We start from the raw sequence: 19,415 nt of genomic DNA, 5'->3' as shown, positions 1-19,415 counted from the left end.
GATGAAAGACACGACAGCTCTTACATCTTTAGCTGTTTATACTGTCAACAGTCTCTAAAAATGTGATTATATATTTATGGCCACACTACTGTTAATATAGGAAATTGTTGTATGGACAAAAGATGCTTTGTTCTTCTTAGATCCTGACTGCGAGTAAGGCAAAAATGTAATGTTTGCTCTGAGGAGGACACCAGAGGAGAGGCCATGTTTATTTTGATTTAGCTAACAAAATGACTTCACAACCAAAGCAGATTTAAAACTCATCAAATTACTCAACTGAGGTAAAAAAAACAAACAAACATACAAAACAGAGTTTTAACTGGTTGATCATGTACCAACTTTATTTAAATACTTTGACAACCTCACCTACAGTGTACAGTTAGAAAACTCAACTCCTCCAAAGACGGGAAACTGGTCAAATTTACAGAGCAAGAAAAAACAAACAAACAAACTTATAAAACAACAAAGCCATAAAGGAAAGAACAAATCGACGACAACTTTCACACTTGCTATAGCTGACACTCAGCCTCCGAGCAGGAGGGAGCAATAGTGACTTTTCTGTTATACTGAATCTTTATACACAAAACCAAATAAAAAAATATGTCTTTCTCCTCTCTTCACACTGTTACAGGCTGCCTACATCCCACTGAGGTGAGCGGTAATCATATATTCCTGACATATTAAATGATTCAGTCCAAAAATGTCAAGTGAGGATGTATATTTACCCATGTATAAAAAAATAAATTAAAATGATCAACATTTATACACAAGACTGTCGACGGCAACCTTAAACCTTCTGGAAGTCAAAACCTTCTGTAAGCTCCACAACAGTGACACCAAGTTTAAAGATTTTCAAACAAGCCTGGAAATGAAATCACTGGCTGATCAGGCAAAACGGGAACATCTGCTTATCCTCACCCTGATTCTGACGCTGCATTTACTTCTGACTTCAGCTGTTTATGGTAAGGGGCAGAAACTAGGAAGGGAGATTCTGGATGAAATATTTAAACATCCTAACTGGGAATCCATCCCACATGAACATTTCCACCATAAGGTCTTCTTTTGCTGCAAGCCTGAGAGAGAAAATCATGTTTATTCTCTTTTTACCACGTCTGATATGTGAATGACTTGGTTCTCTTTATGCACAGCTCAGACTGACAGTAGAGGGAGAACCTGCACAGATCAATGCAAGAGTCATGCAATCATTGAATTTTAGGTCCAAGCCTAGTTTGATTGTCACCAACCACTAAAGCCAAAAGGGTAAATCGATGCTGTACGGAAATCACTCTCAGAAACCTGCAGCCCTGTCCTGTTTGTCTTCTTTCCAACAAAACAGTTAATAAAAACAAAGTAACTAAAAGCTAAAGGCTAGTTCATGAATTCTGAGTCAGTCAATGTGCTATTCTGATCAAGGTGAAAAAAAGATGGAAATAACTGTTAACCAACCAAGGCTGACGTTGAACCTTTGAAATCCGGCTTTACACCACATTTGTTCCCTAGTGATGCTATGGCTAACCATCATCTAGCTAAAATCTGCCACTGGAGAGGGATGAGGGCATGTTTTTACCATCAGTTTGACCAGCGAGGTCTCTTTTCCATCTCTTATACTTTAAAGCTACAGAAACTGTTATTAATGAACTGGAGGATCTCCATTTTCACAAACCATGTTAATGTGAAAACTGAGAAAAACAGTGGCGTAGTGGTTAAGAGAGGCAGTACTGAAAGGTCGCAGGTCACCTCCTGTACCAGCAAAGTTACCTGCTTTGGGTAAGAGCTAAATACCTGAAATGAAACAGTATATGAACAGCTGGAGGAGCGACAGACATTAAAAACATTAACACAGCCCTCAGAGGACACAGACGGACAGTGCAAAGAAGTAGAAAAATAAATACTAAAAAAAGCACAATATAGATTTAAGTTTAGGTATTTGCAATTGTTTCTGCAGAAAATGTGACGTGATGATTCATAATGACAAAATGTATGTTATTGTTTGACAAAAATAAGAGTTTGCACATGGGTCAAAGAGGACAGTGGATGTCAAGGCAGTGATAAAGAGGGTGATTTGTTTCTCTATGTTAAAGAAGTTGCCTCAGTGCTTATTCATTTAATCACAAAAACACCACAAATAAGCAATATTTTGTTGGGGAAAATTGAGCTGTATCCCATGTTTTAAACTGTTGCCAAGAGCATTGTCAACTTTGACAGCCCAAAAATATAGACAAGCACATCAAACAGTTTTTTAGATGAGGATACATTTTTACAAAGAACTCAAATGAAGGAGATAATGAAAAAAAGATGTTAAGCTAAAATGTTCATTCCATATAAATATGTTTTTGCGGCTGTCTGAATAACTCTTTTCATTAATCATTGAGATGAAGCAAATACATGTATTTATACATCAATGTCTGTTTAAAATAGATTTAATTTTAAACCCTTCCCATAACCCAAAGGTATTTAATAGAATTTGAATCTGCAACACTGTGTAAGTGTGAATAAGTATGTGTTCATGAAACATGTCGTGAGACGTTTCTTCACAAAAGTTTGTCTTCTTAACCAGTCTCAGTGCGCTTTTCTTTCTCCTTTTCACTGAGATGTTCAGTGTCCAAAAACGTTAAAACAAGCCAACGTCCAACCACATGATGGGATTTAGGGTTCAGTGGTCGGGGGGTCACTGGCAGAAGGGGGAGGCTGTGGGGTCAAAGCCTTTGAAAACCTCCTTCAGAGAGGCTTTGTCCTGCTCTGTGGCCGCCTGGTCAGACTGCACCGGGCTGTTTCCTCCAAAAGGGCTACTCGTCCCGCCGGGCTTGGCCGCCTGCTTCACCACGCCAAATAGAGAGGACACAGGTAGGTTGTGGACACCTGCTGGCCCCTGGTCTGCAGCAGCTCCAGGAGCACTCTGTCCTCCAGCTGCAGCTGCCCCGGCTGCAGTGGGCCCTCCCTGGGCCGCGGAATTAGGTGAGGGAGCAGGTTTGGGCCGGGGCCTGTTATAGCTGTTATATCGATCGGTCCCTTGCTCTCCACTTTTCTCTGGCTCGGGTTGGTCCAACGCAGACTTTCGAACAAAGAGGGGTTCCTTGGATTTCGGTTTACCCGTTGGGGGGTCAATGGGTTTGGACTCTGTGCTGGCAGAGGTGGGGGAGTTGTTAGAGCCACTACTGGTACCAGGGCTGCCTGGTTTGCTAGTCCGAGGGTCATACAGACTGATGCTGCTCAGCACACTGGCTCCCCCTGGTGCCCCGGCTCCCACACTGCGTCCTGCCCCACCTGAGGAGAGCAGCCTTGGGTCGTAGGGGGCAATGGTAGGGGGAGGGGGGCTTGATGTTGTTGCTGGAGAGGTAGAGGAGACAGGAGGAGGAGTGGGATCCGACGGTTGCTTGAGTGCTGACTTCTGAGGCTGCAGACGGGGGTCTAAGGGGACTTTACGGGCCACACGGGGGTCAACAGGCTTTTCTACGGGTGCAGGAGGCATGGGGGGAGGTGGACCCAGCAGAGATGCAGGGGGAATAGGGGTGGGTATGAGAGGAGGGGAGGGAGTCTGGGACGGGCTGGAGTTGACAGTCTTCAGGATACGAGACAAGAGCTCAAAGTCTGGTAGAGAGGAGGTGGAGGGAGAGGGAGCAGGGGGGTCCAATGAGGGAGGAGGCTGTACTGGGGGAGGCTGTGAGTGAGGGAGCGGTGTGTGGAGTGGCTGCTGAGCACGGGACAGGCGTGGGTCTATGGAGGAGACAGGAGGGATTCCTGGTGGGAGAGGAAGGAGGTCCTGCTTAGGGACAGGGAGCGGAAGGAGATCTTCAGGCGACCAGGTGATGGTTTTGTAAAAGGCTGGCATGTGTAGAACAATATCCTTCTTGATGTGGCTGAACTGCTGCAGCTGTGAGCGTGGGTCTCTCAGAGCCATACCCATCAGCGGGTCCAGAGGAATCGGCACAGGCTTGTCTCGGAGAACTCGCTCCGTCTCCTCCTCCTCCACTGCCGGGGTTGTAAGAGGTGGGGGCTTGTACACCAAAGGAGCCTCTTGTTTAGAAGTAGGAGGCGAGTGGGAGGTGGATCCAGCTGAGGCAGTAGCAGCTAATCGGGCTAACCTGGGGTCTGCAGGCGGTCCAGATGAAGATGTAGCAGGGATGGAGTGGGTGGAGTCGGAGATTGGGCCTGACTCTGCACCCCGTGCAAGGCGTGGATCCCGAGCCAAGCGGGGGTCAGCTGGCCGGGCAGGCGCGCTGGCAGGAGAGGCCTTCTGGAGGCGTGGGTCAATCGGGGGGGTGTCAGATTTTTGAGGAGCCTGGGTCTGTTGACGGAGCGTCTTCAAGATAGAGGTCACACTACCACCGCCATCCTCATCCTCACTGGAGTACCAGTTCCCTGAGTCTCCTAGGAAAGAAGGACAGACATGTGTTAACTCTGGAGTTTATACTTTACTAGTAAAATAAATACCTAGATAGAAACACTTCAAAGGAGTCATATTTGAGGTTTATGTTGACTGCTGGGAAAGTGATCCGAGGAGAGAGTGTGAAACTTTTAAATAGAATCACTGAAACCTCTAATAAACATAAAAGTTTTTTGCCAGTGGCCCCTTTCAAATGATTAAAGAAATCATATTTATATATTTTACTGACAGCCACATCTGCATATTCTTACTGAACAGGGATTTTTTAAAGAAAAATGACAAATATTATGCTAAGAAGGACTTCAACTCACTATTACAAAAAGGAATGAATAATATCAGTGCAGATGCTTTTCTTTACCTTCAGTGTCTCTACTTTTCTCGGCTCCTCCCTCGGCCATCCTGCGAGCTCTTTCCTCTTCTTCCTGCTGCTTCTGTTGGATCCTCATGAACAGGACGCGCTGTGCTGGGGGAAGGAAGTCAGGAACAGAAATCCCTCCCTGATTGGCAGACGCGCCATTAGAAGGGCCTTCTTGGCCACCTGATTGATTACCAAATTTCCCTGCTCCTCCCCTCTCGTCCATGCCAGCAAAACCCTGGTAGTTATCACCTGAGAGGGAACAGCGAGTGTACTCAGTAAAGAAACAGTAACTTTACAACAGTCACCTAAAAAATACTGTGTATCAATTAAAGGATCAATCCAAACCTAACTTTGTACTTTTAATTATTTAAATAATTAATGTGATCATTGAAATTCACTCTCACCTTCTTCCACCACTCCCTCCATCCCATCCTGCTGATTGAAGAAGTTATTGAAGAAGTTTCCTCCACCCTGAGGAGCACCTGGAGGCATAGCACCTCCATGTGGAGGGCCGTCCCCGGGTCCAAATCCTCCCATCATGGGCGGGCCACCTGCGCCCATGTTGGGGGGGCCCTGGTTCATCCCATGGTTGGGGCCCATGTTCTGCATGTCAGGGGGCATCATGCCTGGGGGGGCAGGGAAGCGGGTGGGAGGGGCACCAGGGGCCCCTTGGGGTCCAGGTGCTGCAGCCTGACCCTGGTTGCCACTGGGAGTCTGGCTCCTGATAGGGAGGGAGAGCAGGAGTTAGGATTCACAGGGAAGGTAAATAAATTCCACGTAGAGTCACTTTCAGGAATGCAAACTGGTCAGGAGTAAAAAGGTGAGAAGGATACACAAGCAGAGAAACACACAGACATGTAAGAGGGGTCTGTTTTAAGCTTACATATTGTCTGGAGAACATGCATTCGTCTACAGCAACAAGAGAAAGATACCGACACGCAAGGGCGTCACTTTGTGTTGAAAGGTATTGGGGTCATAAGGGCACAGATTAGGGATGTAAAGATAGTTAGCTCACGAGATGTGGTGATGTACAATATTGGTGTAACAAGAATGAGATTTTCTAGAAATTACAAAGGCTGAACTTAACAGAAAATCTAGAGCATTAAACACAATGTCCTGCTTTCTGGGGAATTTTCTGCATCAATTTATGATGGAAATGTTTTTATTTATGTAAAGGCAAACACAGAATATAATGCAGTAAGGCTCTCATTCTGTGATGCTTTTAGATTCTCTAGTAGATCATCTTTTCTCATGTAATATCATCCCTGCTGAGTCAGGGATGGTTTCGTCTTCCCTCCTCTTTTGTCATGTTCACAGCGAGAGAACAGAAAACTTGGCCAAAAAGAAACTGACAAAAAGGTTCTATATTATAGACTGGTGCTGCATTTTTTTAGGTCATTTTATAATCAGTGGCCTGTTTATTCTTACTTAAATAAATAAATAAGTGCAAATAAACCTCTCTCAAAGCACTTTCATAACTTCACATTTCTTGTTGCAAGCTATTTCAAAAAGTGATGGGGACATGTCCCGCAAATGACACTGATGTCGACATGTTTTGTCCTGTTGATGTTAGCCTACATTACATCCAGGTTGCTACCACTGCTCTCCATAAATTAACAATTAGCTTAGCTGACATTATTGGTTCATGGCAGAGGGCTACGGTATAAACTTTGCAACATTTCAGTGTCTGACAGGACAGTTAACATTGTAAACTAGCTTTTTTCTGTCTTACACCAGGCTTGCTTTCTGACGAACCGCTTGTTCGGCAGTCTTTTACAGTCCTAACGTGTTCAGCTGTCAGACACCGCAGTGTAGCGGACTAGAAAAAGACGCACCCTACTCTGCCTCTGATTGGCTGTCGGGTTGAGGCATTAGGAGTGACGGTTGGGTAGGCACAGCCAGTTGCAAAGCTCATGCTAGAGGGGACTATAACTGGTAGGCCTCAATGCTGTCTAAACTACAGTCACTGTTTTTAATTTCAGCCGGTAAAGACGTAATCCAACAACAGCTCTCCAATGAATTCCAGTTTTATGAAGCTTGTTAATGTTCAGTTTTTATTGACACTGTCAGAAAGGGGATAAAGGTGGTGTTTTAATGGAGTGCATTATACTCATTGCTATTTCTAATGTTTTGCTCCCATCACGTATGTAAATGGAGTGCATTAAAATATTAGAAACACCTGTCCACAATGTCTTTTTAGTCTATTATTCACAGTTGGAAATTGTATGAAAACAATTACTGTGATTGTGGGTGTCAATGTCATGTGGTGTGTTTCAGGGACAAATTAAATGGGGATCTGTGGCTTATGGTGCTTTCAGACCAAAAGCGAAGTGAGCGTTCGGGGCGCTGAGTTTACTTACAAAGTCAATGCAAAGACGCGATTTCCTGTTGGGCGGCGCGAAGCAACGCGAAGGGGGCGGGGCCGGCGACATGAAGGCAACACGAAGGAATTCGCGTGAGTTGAATATTTTCAACTCAAGCGAAGAAGTCGCATGACGCCGAGTCACGATAGCCTATCAGCGTTGAGATTGTCCGTACGTCACCGAGGCTTCAGAGCGTTGTGTGGAGAGGGCCGGGCAGAGCGGGGGATTGAAAATCTGCTGGCCGGCTGAGAGCTGCTAAAATTGGGGAAGAGGAGCAGGGAGCAGCGCTACAACCTTTGGACAATTAAATACTCGTAGTCGGTTGGATTCTGCTCTGACAACTACCCCGTTTACTCGCAGGAGGAGCTCGGAGTTAACTGCTTTTATTAAATTAGCTTTTTACTTTAGTTTCCGTGCACATCCGGTTCCAGTGTTGTTGTTAGCGTCGTTTATATTTTAAAAAAAGGACAAAACTGGACATTACCTGGAGAAAAGAAGGCGGGGAGGTTGAAATACCTGGTGAGTTCAGAAAACATGTGTCTGTAACTTTATTCCAGCTGTCATTGTACTTTACTGTGAACCACAGCCCTGATCGATCCGAACTCCAGTCAGAAAACAAACATTTTAGAAGTTCTTGTCCTGCTGTCTTGCTGGCAGACCTGACAAAGCATGAATTCATATGTTTAACAAATCTGCATCATGTTGTAGTTATTTTGGCGTCAGTTTAATCCGTTTATTGCTATTTAATCACAGCAAAATGTTTACTTTGTTATCGCCTTAAAATCGCCTTCTCGCGTTGCAGCGAATGTGCTGACGCGAGGAAAGCGTCGCGAGGCGAAAATTCGCGGTTGGTCTGAATGCGGCATTACATCATATCTGTCTAGTTGGGGTCTATAAAATGTAAATGTTTGACATGGGTATCATAAGAGATAGTACTATCACATAACAAAATTCAGAGTGCTCGTGTTTTATGATTATACTTTCTTACACTTTAAATAATAATTTTAGTAGTGCTATGGAATTGAAATTTAGTTGTTGGTCACATTAAAAGTAAAACTCTTTTGAGTGATAATAACTCATTGCCACTTTTTAACTGCTTCCATCTTTTAACAAAGGAGCGAGATTAAAAATGTTCAGAGGCACCGTTAAAGCCTACAAATGGAAATATTTAATTTTCCAAAGATAGTCTCAGTGGAGTATTACTTGATTTATAAATGAGAACTCTAGATATGATCTACAGACAGACAGTTTCAAGATTCTCTTTTCTGATCTCTTACCTGACGGCCAGTTTCTGAGCCAGCTGTCCTGTCGGCTGAACTTTAATCTCAAACAATGAGGGGATCTTCTTCCCCGCACCACCTCCCCCTCCACAACCAGGAGGTGGGGGGCCCATGTGGGGAGGAGGTCCACTGGGATTTGGGGGCCCACCTTGGAAGGGCATTCCTTCAGGGCCATGGACAGGCGGACCAGCACAGGGGTTATTTACAGGAACAGGGCCTGGTCCTGGGGGACCTTTGTTAGGATTGGGCCCCTGGTTGGGGCCAGGAAGACCCCCAAAGTCACTTGCCACAGGCCCGCCGAAATCCGCAGCCCCCATGTTGGCGTCTACAGGAACAGGCCGAGGAGGAGTGGGGAGGAGGCCAACTCCAGGAGGGGGTTTGGGGAGAGGGTTGATCCCCTGCTTCTTCAGCTCCTCCACCTCCTTCTCATCCTCAGCTCCAGCCTCTGCATCCTCTGCCAGCATCTAGAAAACAAGGTCACATAGATATGCACTTATCTGAAATATTTTACAAAAAAACAAACACATGTTTATAAACTCAAAAAAATATTTTTCAGACGTTTTAAAGATCTACAGAGTTCACTGAAAGTGGCTGAGAGAATGAGGTACAGTGTTAGAGGATCCTACCTTGTTGAGCAGCTCCTGGGTGTCATCATTGAGGGCATCATGGGAGAACATGCATTCGTCGCCGTTGACACAGTTCCCTGTGGTGTGGAACAGCTTACAGGGGAATTCACGTAGCATCGGAGTCAAGGAGAAACGCTCACAAAAGAACTGGACATAAAAATTTAACTGGCTCTGTCTTCTGGATGTCCTCATCTGAATTCTGAGATTAATGCAAACCTCATCATATTTTCAGTTAGGTGGAATTAGCATCATGCAACTTCATACTTTCTAATTATCTCGATTCAGAGACAGACAAGTAAATACCCAGAATTCCCTGTGTGGTCAAATGTAAAGGATATCATGCATGTAAGGACAGTGGTCGGCTCGGGCACAGAATCCAGTGATGTAGAACTTGCACAGCTCCTTCTTCTTTGGCAGCTCAATGTCGTGGCTGAAGTTGCAGTGGTCCCCCTGGTGATGGAAAAAGGCCACAATGAATGAATCCGAGTGTCTGACAAGACCTAGAGATAACTTATAGACCACAGACAACAAAATAAACAACAACAACAACTTTTTTCCTTCGTGTTTCATTGTGTACTGTAAACGTTGTATTGTCAAATTTTTTAGGTCACCTTAAGCTCATTCATATTTTTTGCATCTTGCAACAGTTCACTGGTTCCAAATTTCTTTTGAGAATCATTTAAGTTTAATCATATATTAGAAAATGATGCTCCCTGAGGCTGTTGTAGCTGTTTTAATATGACTAAAACTGGGTTAAAACAACAAATAATCAAAATCCTTTTTCTTTTCAGGAAATGTGTGTCGCATTTAAGGTTTCAAAACCATTTTAAATTATGAAAAAATGTCCCAAGTTTGTATCAAAACTATATATATTCTTTATTTACAAATCCTATTCAGCGCACACACACATAAAGCAAAAATAGCACACATTTGTTCTATCTTACCCAGGTGCATCTTCCCTCGATGTAGTACTTGCAGATGGCCTTTCCTTTCTTATCCTGGTGCTTGTCATTCTGATTCCTCCTCCCGGGTCCTGGTCCCTCGCCTCCTCCACCTCCATCCTAAAATACATAAACACAAACCAATGTGAGTGTCAAGCAATGAGTAAGAGAGAGAATCTTAATATCATTTTATTCCTCAAGTCTAACAAATATACAGGAATTTGTAGGGGGCAGTCCTCATTTTTCTTTCCATTTTCCTACTTTGGATTATCAGAATTGCTTTAATTACAGTATCAGGACTAGGGTTGGGCGATGTCTACAAAATTTCCCTCAGACAATGTCTACAATGAAACATCGGGATGGACGATGTCATCTGGCGCGTGCATGCGCGGGGCAGCAGTCGTCTTATGTGCATGTGGTCTCGCACAGACTTCACAGACAATAAAACCTGCTTTCACGGGGTGGTATTAACGTGAAAATTTGAGATTTTTTTGTTGGGGGGGGCGGGGGTTTTACAATCCCGATGCCGGCTCAAAGTTGTGATGTCTGTTAGCCATCACAGACGGACGATGGCATCGTCTATCGGCCCAACCCTAATCAGGACACAGAATTACTAAAGCCATACCCCATTGTCCATGTCTCCGTTGTTGTCATCATCCATCCCCATGTCACCTCTTCCTCTTCCACGGTTTCGACCCCTCCCTCTCATCATACCTCGGATTCCTTTACCCCGCCCTCGCCCGCGGCCTCCTTTACCTCCTGGTGCAGAAAATGAAGACAAAGTGAGAGCGAGTGAATTTTTGGGCAACACAGATAGCCAACTGTACACCAACACAGGCATCAAAGCAAGACTCTGGATCAGAGTTTTTACCATGTGTGTCACTATCACAGCCTGTGCGTGAACTACTAACTAACAAACTGTGTTTCTGTTTCTTCAAAAATGATGAAAAACAAACTGAAGCTGAACAATTACCTGAGGTCCAAACTCACCTCTGCCTCTGTCTTTGGTCTTCTTGTACTGATTGAGTTCTTTTGAGTAGTCATCGTAGTCATCATCCCCCATGTTGTCATAGTCATCATCTCCATACTGTAAGGGCTGATATAACATGTGTCACTTAATGAGTGTTGCTAAATTGAGGCTTCCCAAAATAGAACAACCGCATCAGCTTGAAACATAAAGAGCAATTTATCCTATTTTCATGACTTACATGATATGTGTAAATAGTTAAATATCTGTTAAGCAAGACTAAAGGTCCAGGGAGACTACGGCCACAGAATGTAGCTGGAGGTTTGAGAGTTTATTTAAAGTAATAATTTGTGCTCTGTTTGGTTTTTGGAAAAGGAGAGCAACAGTACTAGGTGATGATAAGGACTTACAATTAGTTCTCAAGGATTACTAGTTATTATTCCACCTTGCAGTGAAACAATCATTCTTCCTAAGACCACCAACAGGCTTGATTTCTCAGTGCTGAACAGCAAAAGGGGATAATTCACAATCACTACAGATGTTGCATGTTTGTCTAACACAGAATAAACTAAATTCTCATAAAAATGAGGAAATGACGGCGCCAAGTTTTTTTTGTTCACTGCACTGTTTATCAGTGAAATTATATTTAAACAACTGCGCAAATACCCAAAATACAGCAGGAGAATAACACAGAAACAGACAATAGGTCTTTCTGAATAGGTCATTCTGAATTTTAATCCTCACCTCCATCTCATCTCCATAGCCGTCTCCATCATCGTCTCCTCCCATCTTTCCTCCTCCACCCCCACCTCGACCCCCTCTTCCTCTGCCTCCTCTTCCCCTCCTCATTCCCCTCAATCCTCCACGGCCTCTCTGGTTCTTCATACGACCTCTACCCCCTGCAGTGACACAGAGAGAAAGTTACTGCCAGTAACGTATCTGTGGAATTTGAAAATGAACTTTTGGCTGATAAGCTCCTGTCCACAACTGTGCAAATGAAGCCAAGTAATAAGTCAAACAACGTTGACATGTTGATGAATATGCTGCCAAGCTTTTGTCACATTCTTTTAAAAAGCCTATTTACCTTCCTAAAGGTCAGTGGAAACATTCAGTGAAAAAAACCTTTCAAAGTACAATATTTTTCCTAAAAACATAAATACACATTTATAAAAGTAGTTTAGGAAAAAACAGAGGACTTTTGCACAACATCAGGCCTTAGATTTGATTCTATCATTTTGTGTATTCTAGTTTAGGCACTTTATCCACTGGATTAAATTTCAACTGGTCAAATATTGAGCATGCAGTAGAAAATGTAACGCACCAAGTGTTTTTTTCAACTTCAACAGCTTTAGCCCAACTGCCTTGGACCCACCTCGTCCGCCGCGCCCACCTCCTCCCTCCTTAGCCTTGCGGTACTGGTTGAGCTCCTTGGTGAAGTCGTCATATTCTTCTTCCCCCATTTCCTCATCTTCCTCTGCCTCGAAGTTCTCATCGTCATACTCATCGTAGCCTCCGTAGCTCTGCTTGTCCATCTTCATGTAACTGCCCTTCTTTGAGCCGCCGTAGCCCCCATGAGACTAGAGACGGGTAGGCGTATTAGGTCATTTAATTTTTCACAAAAAGTTATTCTTTAATACTGACATATCACAAATAATGAAATATTGGAGCAAGCATGGGAAATGTCGGTTATTCAGACTTACAGAAGGGGGGTACTGTGGACTGTACTCTCTGTACTTCCTCTTCTCACTGGGACTGTAGTCAGAATCATCACTGAAGTCCGAGTGGTCATCTTCAGAGGATGCATGACGCTGAAAGGGAGAGCGAATCAGAGATATTAAGAGAAAAAGTGGAGTCAGACTAACTAGGTGGGTCTATGTCAGTCTATCATTATCGACATTCTTACTTTGTGTTTGGATTTGCGTTTCTTCTTGGACCGCCTCTTCTCTCTTTCTCGCTCCTTCTCTTTCTTCCTCTTCCTCTTGCGACGGTGGGATCTGTCCTCGTCCGAATTGCTGCTGGCGTGGCGCTCCTTACTTCGCTGAGGCCTCTCCCCGGCCCCTTCCCCTACTGCTTCACCTCCTCCGCCTGCTTCATCAACCCCATCTCCGCCGCCCCCTACTGCGGACGTACTTCCTCCAACCATCTCCTCCTCCGCCACATCTCCCCCATCATCTTCCAGCTCGCCCTCCTCCAGCTCTCCATCCTCTGGCCTGTATATGTAAAGAATGCACACAGAGACGTTACATACCTCATAGTCTCAAGACTTTTAGGAAACAAATTTAACACAATAAGTGATAAAAACAAAAAATGGGGGGAAAATTGTGTGGTTTGTTTTTTGCAGTCGCAGATAAATCCCATGAAAAACAAGTACAGAGGCTTGGTATAGTTGTCTAAGATCTAACATCAGACATTAAGTCTATAGTTTAAGGATTCATAACATATAGCGCCACTATTTAAGTTGTATTATTTATATTTGTGTGAGTCAAACATCTTCAAATTTAACAGATGACCCTGAGGCATAATGTGGACTTGAGGTTTTTAAGAGTTAATGTAAACTATTATACTCAAGAGAGAAAATCAGACTAGCTTAGGGGCAATCTGTTATTAATAAAACATGTAGCCATGGACCAACGTGCAATTCTTTGAATGTTATCCTTGTAGCAACTATTGCTTTGTGTCATGGAGATTTCTGATACTTATTACAATATGTACTTTGTATTTTAAAATAACACCTGTCAAACTGTTCGAAGGTTTGATCTGTGTACTACAAGGGGGGCATAAAATTGGCATAAGATTGTGTTTCATATGTGCCTGTGACTCTTCCAGGTGTATTTACACAGCGCCTTTATTTCTCACAGATGTTTGCCTGTTTAAACTTCTGGTGAAACATTTTGCACAGATGCCACTACTTCACATATGAGTGTACATTAAAAACACTAACCGTGAAATCACCTAAAACTGACTTCTCAAGACTAAGCCAGATGAAGGTTGCACAAAATATCCCAAGCACCTCTGAAAAAAATCTAAATCAACTGCAGTGTGGTTGTAATATATGCCTTCAGGTTGGCCTACATACCTGATTGTCAATGTCATCAGCCAAACAAGCTGCCACAGGATAATAAGTACATGGTGAGTTAAAGGTACCATATGTAAGAATAAGAAACAATTTACATCTTATTTTCTTCGTATTGCCAGTGTGTGAACGGGATTATAACGTATTCTAAAAGATTAGACCTACCCCGACTTTCTCAGTTGCCTATAACAGCCTGTGGACTCATTTCTATGTGAAGGACTGGGATGATTTTTCACGTCCAAATTTCCAAGGATGTGATGTTTATGTGCACTCTGAAGTGCCTTCTCTTCCACTCTCCTACAACGCAAACGGTGTGCAACACTAGCTTACGTTATCTTAGAAATCCACTAATCTCAACAAACAACTAACCACAACACAAAGTCCAACAGAAAGTCCAAAGTCAAAGCTAACATTACTGTCAAGCATGTGAAATATACTGTGGTTTTAGCGCTCTAATCTTAGCTAACGTCAGCTTGCTTGTTAACGCGGACCATCTGCTAGCTAGCTAAAGTGACAAAATTCTGTCTTGAGTGATCAACGTCAGCTAATTCATCCAGACTCCCGGGGCTGATCTGGCTGATGGACTGGCTGGCTTGCTGTTTGCAGGTTGAATTGGCGGCCATTGCCAGATCTATGCAGAAAATCTGGGAGCGTTATTTAGCCCCATTCCCGACAAGCTAGCCTGACATGGTACCAATTGATGCCTTAGGTTATCTAGGTTCATATGATACCAGTACCTTAACTCTAGCTTTACTGAGCTACAGCCTTAGAAAGACAGTGATGTCAGCCAAGGACATAGGTGTCCTAGTAGAGTTTAAGAAGCCTTTTGGGTAGTAACTGGATTAAACTACATCATGGGAGACATGGAATTTAAATTTTCCTGCTGTCACAGGGCATCAATTCAGGTATGCAAGCGTCATATACGATTCTGTGTTGCGGTTAAAATGGTGTGTAAATACAACCCATGTGTCAGAAACCATTACTTGTGCACAAACACAAAAGGTCAAACCCTCAAAATGCCCAAGGCTCAGAGGATCCCAATTCTACTCTACTTTTTCCTAATTCTACTCTATATATGAGGCAATGACTTATGTGCGGTCACTATGGTCAACTGTGAGGGCAAGACCCTCACACTGGCAATGTGATCAAAACCACGAGATCCTAATTGAGAATGGATCACGTGCGATGCAGGCCTCCTTCTCCTGCAGCGACTGGTGGCTGTGGGGAGTTTTCTTTGGGGGAGGGGGTGTTAGTAAGGACAAATGAAAGGGAGGATGTGGTTTTAACAAGATTAACAGCAATGAAAAAAAAAATTCATTTAGACTAGAGAAAGGTAACATGCCCAGTTTGAAAACATCTTTTAAAGCTTTCATTAATGCAAATTCCAAAAAACCCTGATGATTTTGACATTAAAACTGGTAAAATTATCATTAATATTCTCATGCACTGTTTTCCTTCCCTACCCATCCACCATTTTCTAAGAAGAGGTGCTGGTTTTACCCAAGCACTAGATACCAAACAACTAGTGGTCATAAATATTCTTGACAAATACAGGTCATTGTTTTGTCTGCCATTTTCACTGACAAGGATGTGATTTGACTTACAGCACAGGGGTTAAATTTTAGTATCAACAAAGAGACAAGGTATCGACACTCCCTATTTGAATTATTAGGATGTGGCTCTCCCGCAAAGGCCCACACCCAGGCTGACAAGTACTGTCTGCAGCAGGCTGGGAGCCAGGCCAGAGGCCAGGCTGATGTGAATAGGATTCTGCTTATTCACTGACATGCCTACTGCCTTACAATATTTGACTACTCAATGACTGGTTTTGTCCTACAAAGAGCATACTGTGAAGACAAAGCAGGAATAGTCGACCTGCTCTGAAGCAAAATGTCAGCTGCACTGTATGTGTACACCCCACCACATCCTCAGCATACCGGCTTCCTCTGGGGAGAGCACATTAATCAGCCCCAATAATCTGTACTTTGTCTCTCGGTCATGAACAAAATGTTCATCTGCACAGCGAGACTAATTCAGAAACGTGTTTCCAGCTACCAATGGTACTAGTGAATACTACTCAGTAGTTTATTTTGTCATTGAAACCAAACAAAAAACATATTCTGAGTACCTACACTTCATATTTTCCGACAGAAAATACTTGACATTGAGGTTAACTCAATGAGTATGAAGCGACTACAGAGACCGAAATTATCAGGGCCCTGCCCCAAAACAGGTACGTTTACCAAGTTATCTGGATAACTTTGCTGAGTAAAGGCCAGAAAAGAAAAGATCTTCTTTTGTCTATGCTTGTTCCAGATTTAAAGAAGTTCCAGGTTTTATGCAGCCAAGTTACGCCGATAATTTAGTAAACCTTTTGAAGAACAAGGCACTGGTATAAAACCTGCAGTTGCTCCATGGACAAAATCCTGTTATCTGGTGTTTGTTTTAAAGCACAATCCAGAACAAACAATAAAACCTGTCTTCATTTTGGGGGCTGATTTTATTTTGCTCTGAACAAAAGCCAGAATGAAATCCAACACATGCTATGCTCTCCCTGAAAATTGTTTCTCAGTTACTTTTACCAACTTTCCTTGGCCATTCTATACAAAATAGCTCCAAAAATATGAATACTAAAATATTATGCAGTGTTTTCAGGACAATATTGGCTCAATACAACAGTTTGGTATCAAAAACCAGTGATTTTTTTTAAACTTTTCATCTCCCGGCCTCAAAATCTTTGCTATACTCAACAGGGTTTGAGTCCTGCACCAACCTTGAATCCAAACACCACAAACTCAACAGCCAAGTCACTCCTCTACCTCACTGCTATGAAGCTGACCGTTACTCCAAATCAGACACAGACCTGTTACAAGACTAAAACTCTCCTGACACAATAGAGGGCTCTCTATCATAGCACAGGGATTTGGCTGTATTATGGAAGCAGGTTGTTGTGAATAGGGAGTGGCTGGGATTCACTGTGTGCAGAAGCTGTTGGTCTCTGTGGCCTGTGGAGATACTATACACACATCACCTCCTGCCAACAATGTACCAATGAGAGAAACTTGCAATGCAAACAAACTCCATTCAGACACCTCTATGTTCAGCCAAGAAAAATTAACAAGTCAGGTCAGTGTACCCGTAAGAGTTAATATAGTTTAAGTTTACCAACACAAACATAAGCTTACTGATTAGACCCTACACAAGCATAAACAATTAAGTTCAGGAAAATCCATGTAAACAAGTTTCCATTTATATCTATCAATACTACAAACGGATGGTAAAACCTATCTACACACCCTACAAGCAGACAACTGTGAGAAGTTCTAAAAGTTCATCAGAGTCACAATATTAGTCTTCTCTATTAAGGATGATTGAATCAAATGATTTACCATGCATTATGGTACAGTATTAGCTCAGTGGATGACTCCACAACTTCATTAATTCTATAAGCAAAGGGCCATGATTAAAATGGGGAATACTTACTGTGACAGGTTTTCTTCACATTTTGCACTCAAAACCAATGAAAAAGATTTTCCCCCTAACCTTTTAGGGACACTGGTGGAGTCTGTGGGATTTGGGAATGGGGCCAACTGGGTAACATAGAGCAAATTTGCCAACTGGGGACTGTGGAAAAAGGGAACTTTGTGTTTGACTTTAAACACTTCTGGGATGCTTTGCAGACGTTTTGCACATTTTGGGGGGGCTTTGTTGGATGTTTGGGTCGGGACGAGTCAGTGTGGGCACGACTGTGAATAAAAGTGGTGTTAGACAAATATCAATGACCAACAAGCAGCACACACGCGTTTGCTACTGTAACAGTCACGTTACAAAACTGATTAGTCGATAGCTTTCAAAAATCAATATTTTTAAGATAGTTAAACATTTAAAACTTGAGGGAAAGAAATTCCAATAATTTCAGGATGTTCAGCAGCTAAACACGCTTTCTTACGAGTGTTAATTAAGTAGAAAGACGACGGCCCGACTACAAATATAAACTGCGCAAGTTAACCTGAGCTAACTGAACAAGTTGCTTCGCATTGTCAATACGTTTACGCAAAATGAACGAGTAGATTTTAACGAATTATAAGATAATGTATTAGTCCATACTGATCGCATAACATTATCAACCGGGTCTGACAATGTTAAGTTAACGCTATATTAAATTCAACGATTGGAAATGTCATAAATAGCAAATTACCATTAGCAAAAACCATTAGCTATTAGCTTAGCTTCTCTCCAGCTGTATTCGTTGGTAACATTAGCCAACAAGCTAATGTTGCCAAGTTAGCCTGAAAATAGGCCCAACTTCAGCAAAAGACAATTGTTTGGATTTTTTACCAGAGCGGAATTACAGTATTTGCCACCACATCCACACAATTAATTTAATTAACGTAAATTAGTTAGTTTACAATGGGCAAGTAATTAACCGATGCTTTTTAACCGCTGAATTGGCTAGAATGACGATTAAAGTATGACTGATCAGCTGTTTCGACCTCGTCTTTTTTTCCTTCAGACAAATAGTCTTGAGTCGACTGCTCGTTGATTGTGGTAAGGTAATAAAAAATAAAAGGGAATAACGTTATCCCAGGTGCTATGTGGCCTCCCAGTTGGCGTTGTCGTGTCAACATGGCGTTCTTTACCTCTGTACTCGTTTTCCAGAAAAGGCGAGTTTAATCCCTTTGACAGAAAAAGAAAAAGAAACCCCGGGCTTTTTGTGTAAAAGCACAGGACAAATAAATAATTTCATTTAAATATGACTGTAGAATTACTCGACCTTTCGTCAGTCAGGAGACTGTTGTGTTCGTGGTTGGTAGTTGGGGAGTTTGGATGGACAGTCATGCTTTCCACAGCCATTTCCTCTAGCTACATTGAGGTGCAAAAATTACAACTCGACACTGGAATCTACTGGCTTATGCGTCACTTCACTAGGATCTACTTGTTTTTGGTTTTAGGAAGAGTTTCTGTTCATAGTAGGCAATTCTCCACTACAGTTGTAAGAGAAATATGATGAAATTGAGTCCTGACGTTCTCCGTCCTACTGTAGCGATGTGAAATGACGACTGATAGACTTAAAATGGCCGTCTGCCTTCTCCTAGGAGAAAAGGGGCGGGTTTCTCCGAGGATGACGTCACGACGAATAACGTTCTTTGAACGCGTCTCACGGAAATTACCGAATATGGAATTAACATTTCAACATAGGCCCCCGAGTTTGACTCGCAGGCGCACTTGTGGACCAAATACTGATTGGACAGTAATTGCAGCTTAATTATGCATGATGTTCATGTAAAATGCCTAGATGAGACGCCAGTTGTTTGCCAAATAAAATGTTGAGTCTGTATTCAAGTTTTGTATGCAAGACTGACATTTTTTGTTTAGAAATCCTGGCCTAATTAATCTGACTCTAGAGGGTTGTGCTGAAATAC

The 19,415-nt window shown here is 42.8% G+C and overlaps 1 protein-coding gene across 3 annotated transcripts; it reads right to left on the bottom strand.

Moving 5' to 3' along the window:
- Positions 1-308: 308 nt before the first annotated feature.
- On the bottom strand, positions 309-19,068 carry zc3h4 (zinc finger CCCH-type containing 4). Of its 3 annotated transcripts, none has more exons than XM_038692618.1 (14): positions 18,767-19,068; positions 12,823-13,129; positions 12,620-12,727; positions 12,241-12,496; positions 11,664-11,818; positions 10,943-11,048; positions 10,578-10,711; positions 9,956-10,072; positions 9,350-9,461; positions 9,012-9,121; positions 8,383-8,849; positions 5,147-5,463; positions 4,743-4,991; positions 309-4,368 (listed from the first exon to the last, which is right to left on the bottom strand). In XM_038692618.1, the coding sequence occupies exons 1-14, from the start codon at positions 18,844-18,846 to the stop codon at positions 2,669-2,671; spliced, it is 4,218 nt and encodes a 1,405-aa protein (XP_038548546.1). In that variant the 5' UTR covers positions 18,847-19,068; the 3' UTR covers positions 309-2,668. The 3 variants fall into 3 exon arrangements, with proteins under 3 accessions (XP_038548546.1, XP_038548547.1, XP_038548548.1); XM_038692619.1 differs by having other exon boundaries at positions 2,669-4,368; positions 12,292-12,496; XM_038692620.1 differs by lacking the exon at positions 18,767-19,068 and adding an exon at positions 17,476-18,732 and having other exon boundaries at positions 2,669-4,368.
- Positions 19,069-19,415: the final 347 nt, after the last annotated feature.

This window comes from Micropterus salmoides, unplaced genomic scaffold (genome assembly GCF_014851395.1).
Source record: "Micropterus salmoides isolate LMB-PRFRI ecotype aquatic unplaced genomic scaffold, ASM1485139v1 Ms_hic_scaffold_3, whole genome shotgun sequence".
In the NCBI taxonomy this organism is placed as follows: domain Eukaryota; kingdom Metazoa; phylum Chordata; class Actinopteri; order Centrarchiformes; family Centrarchidae; genus Micropterus; species Micropterus salmoides.
This window is presented reverse-complemented; position numbering and strand designations above follow the sequence as displayed.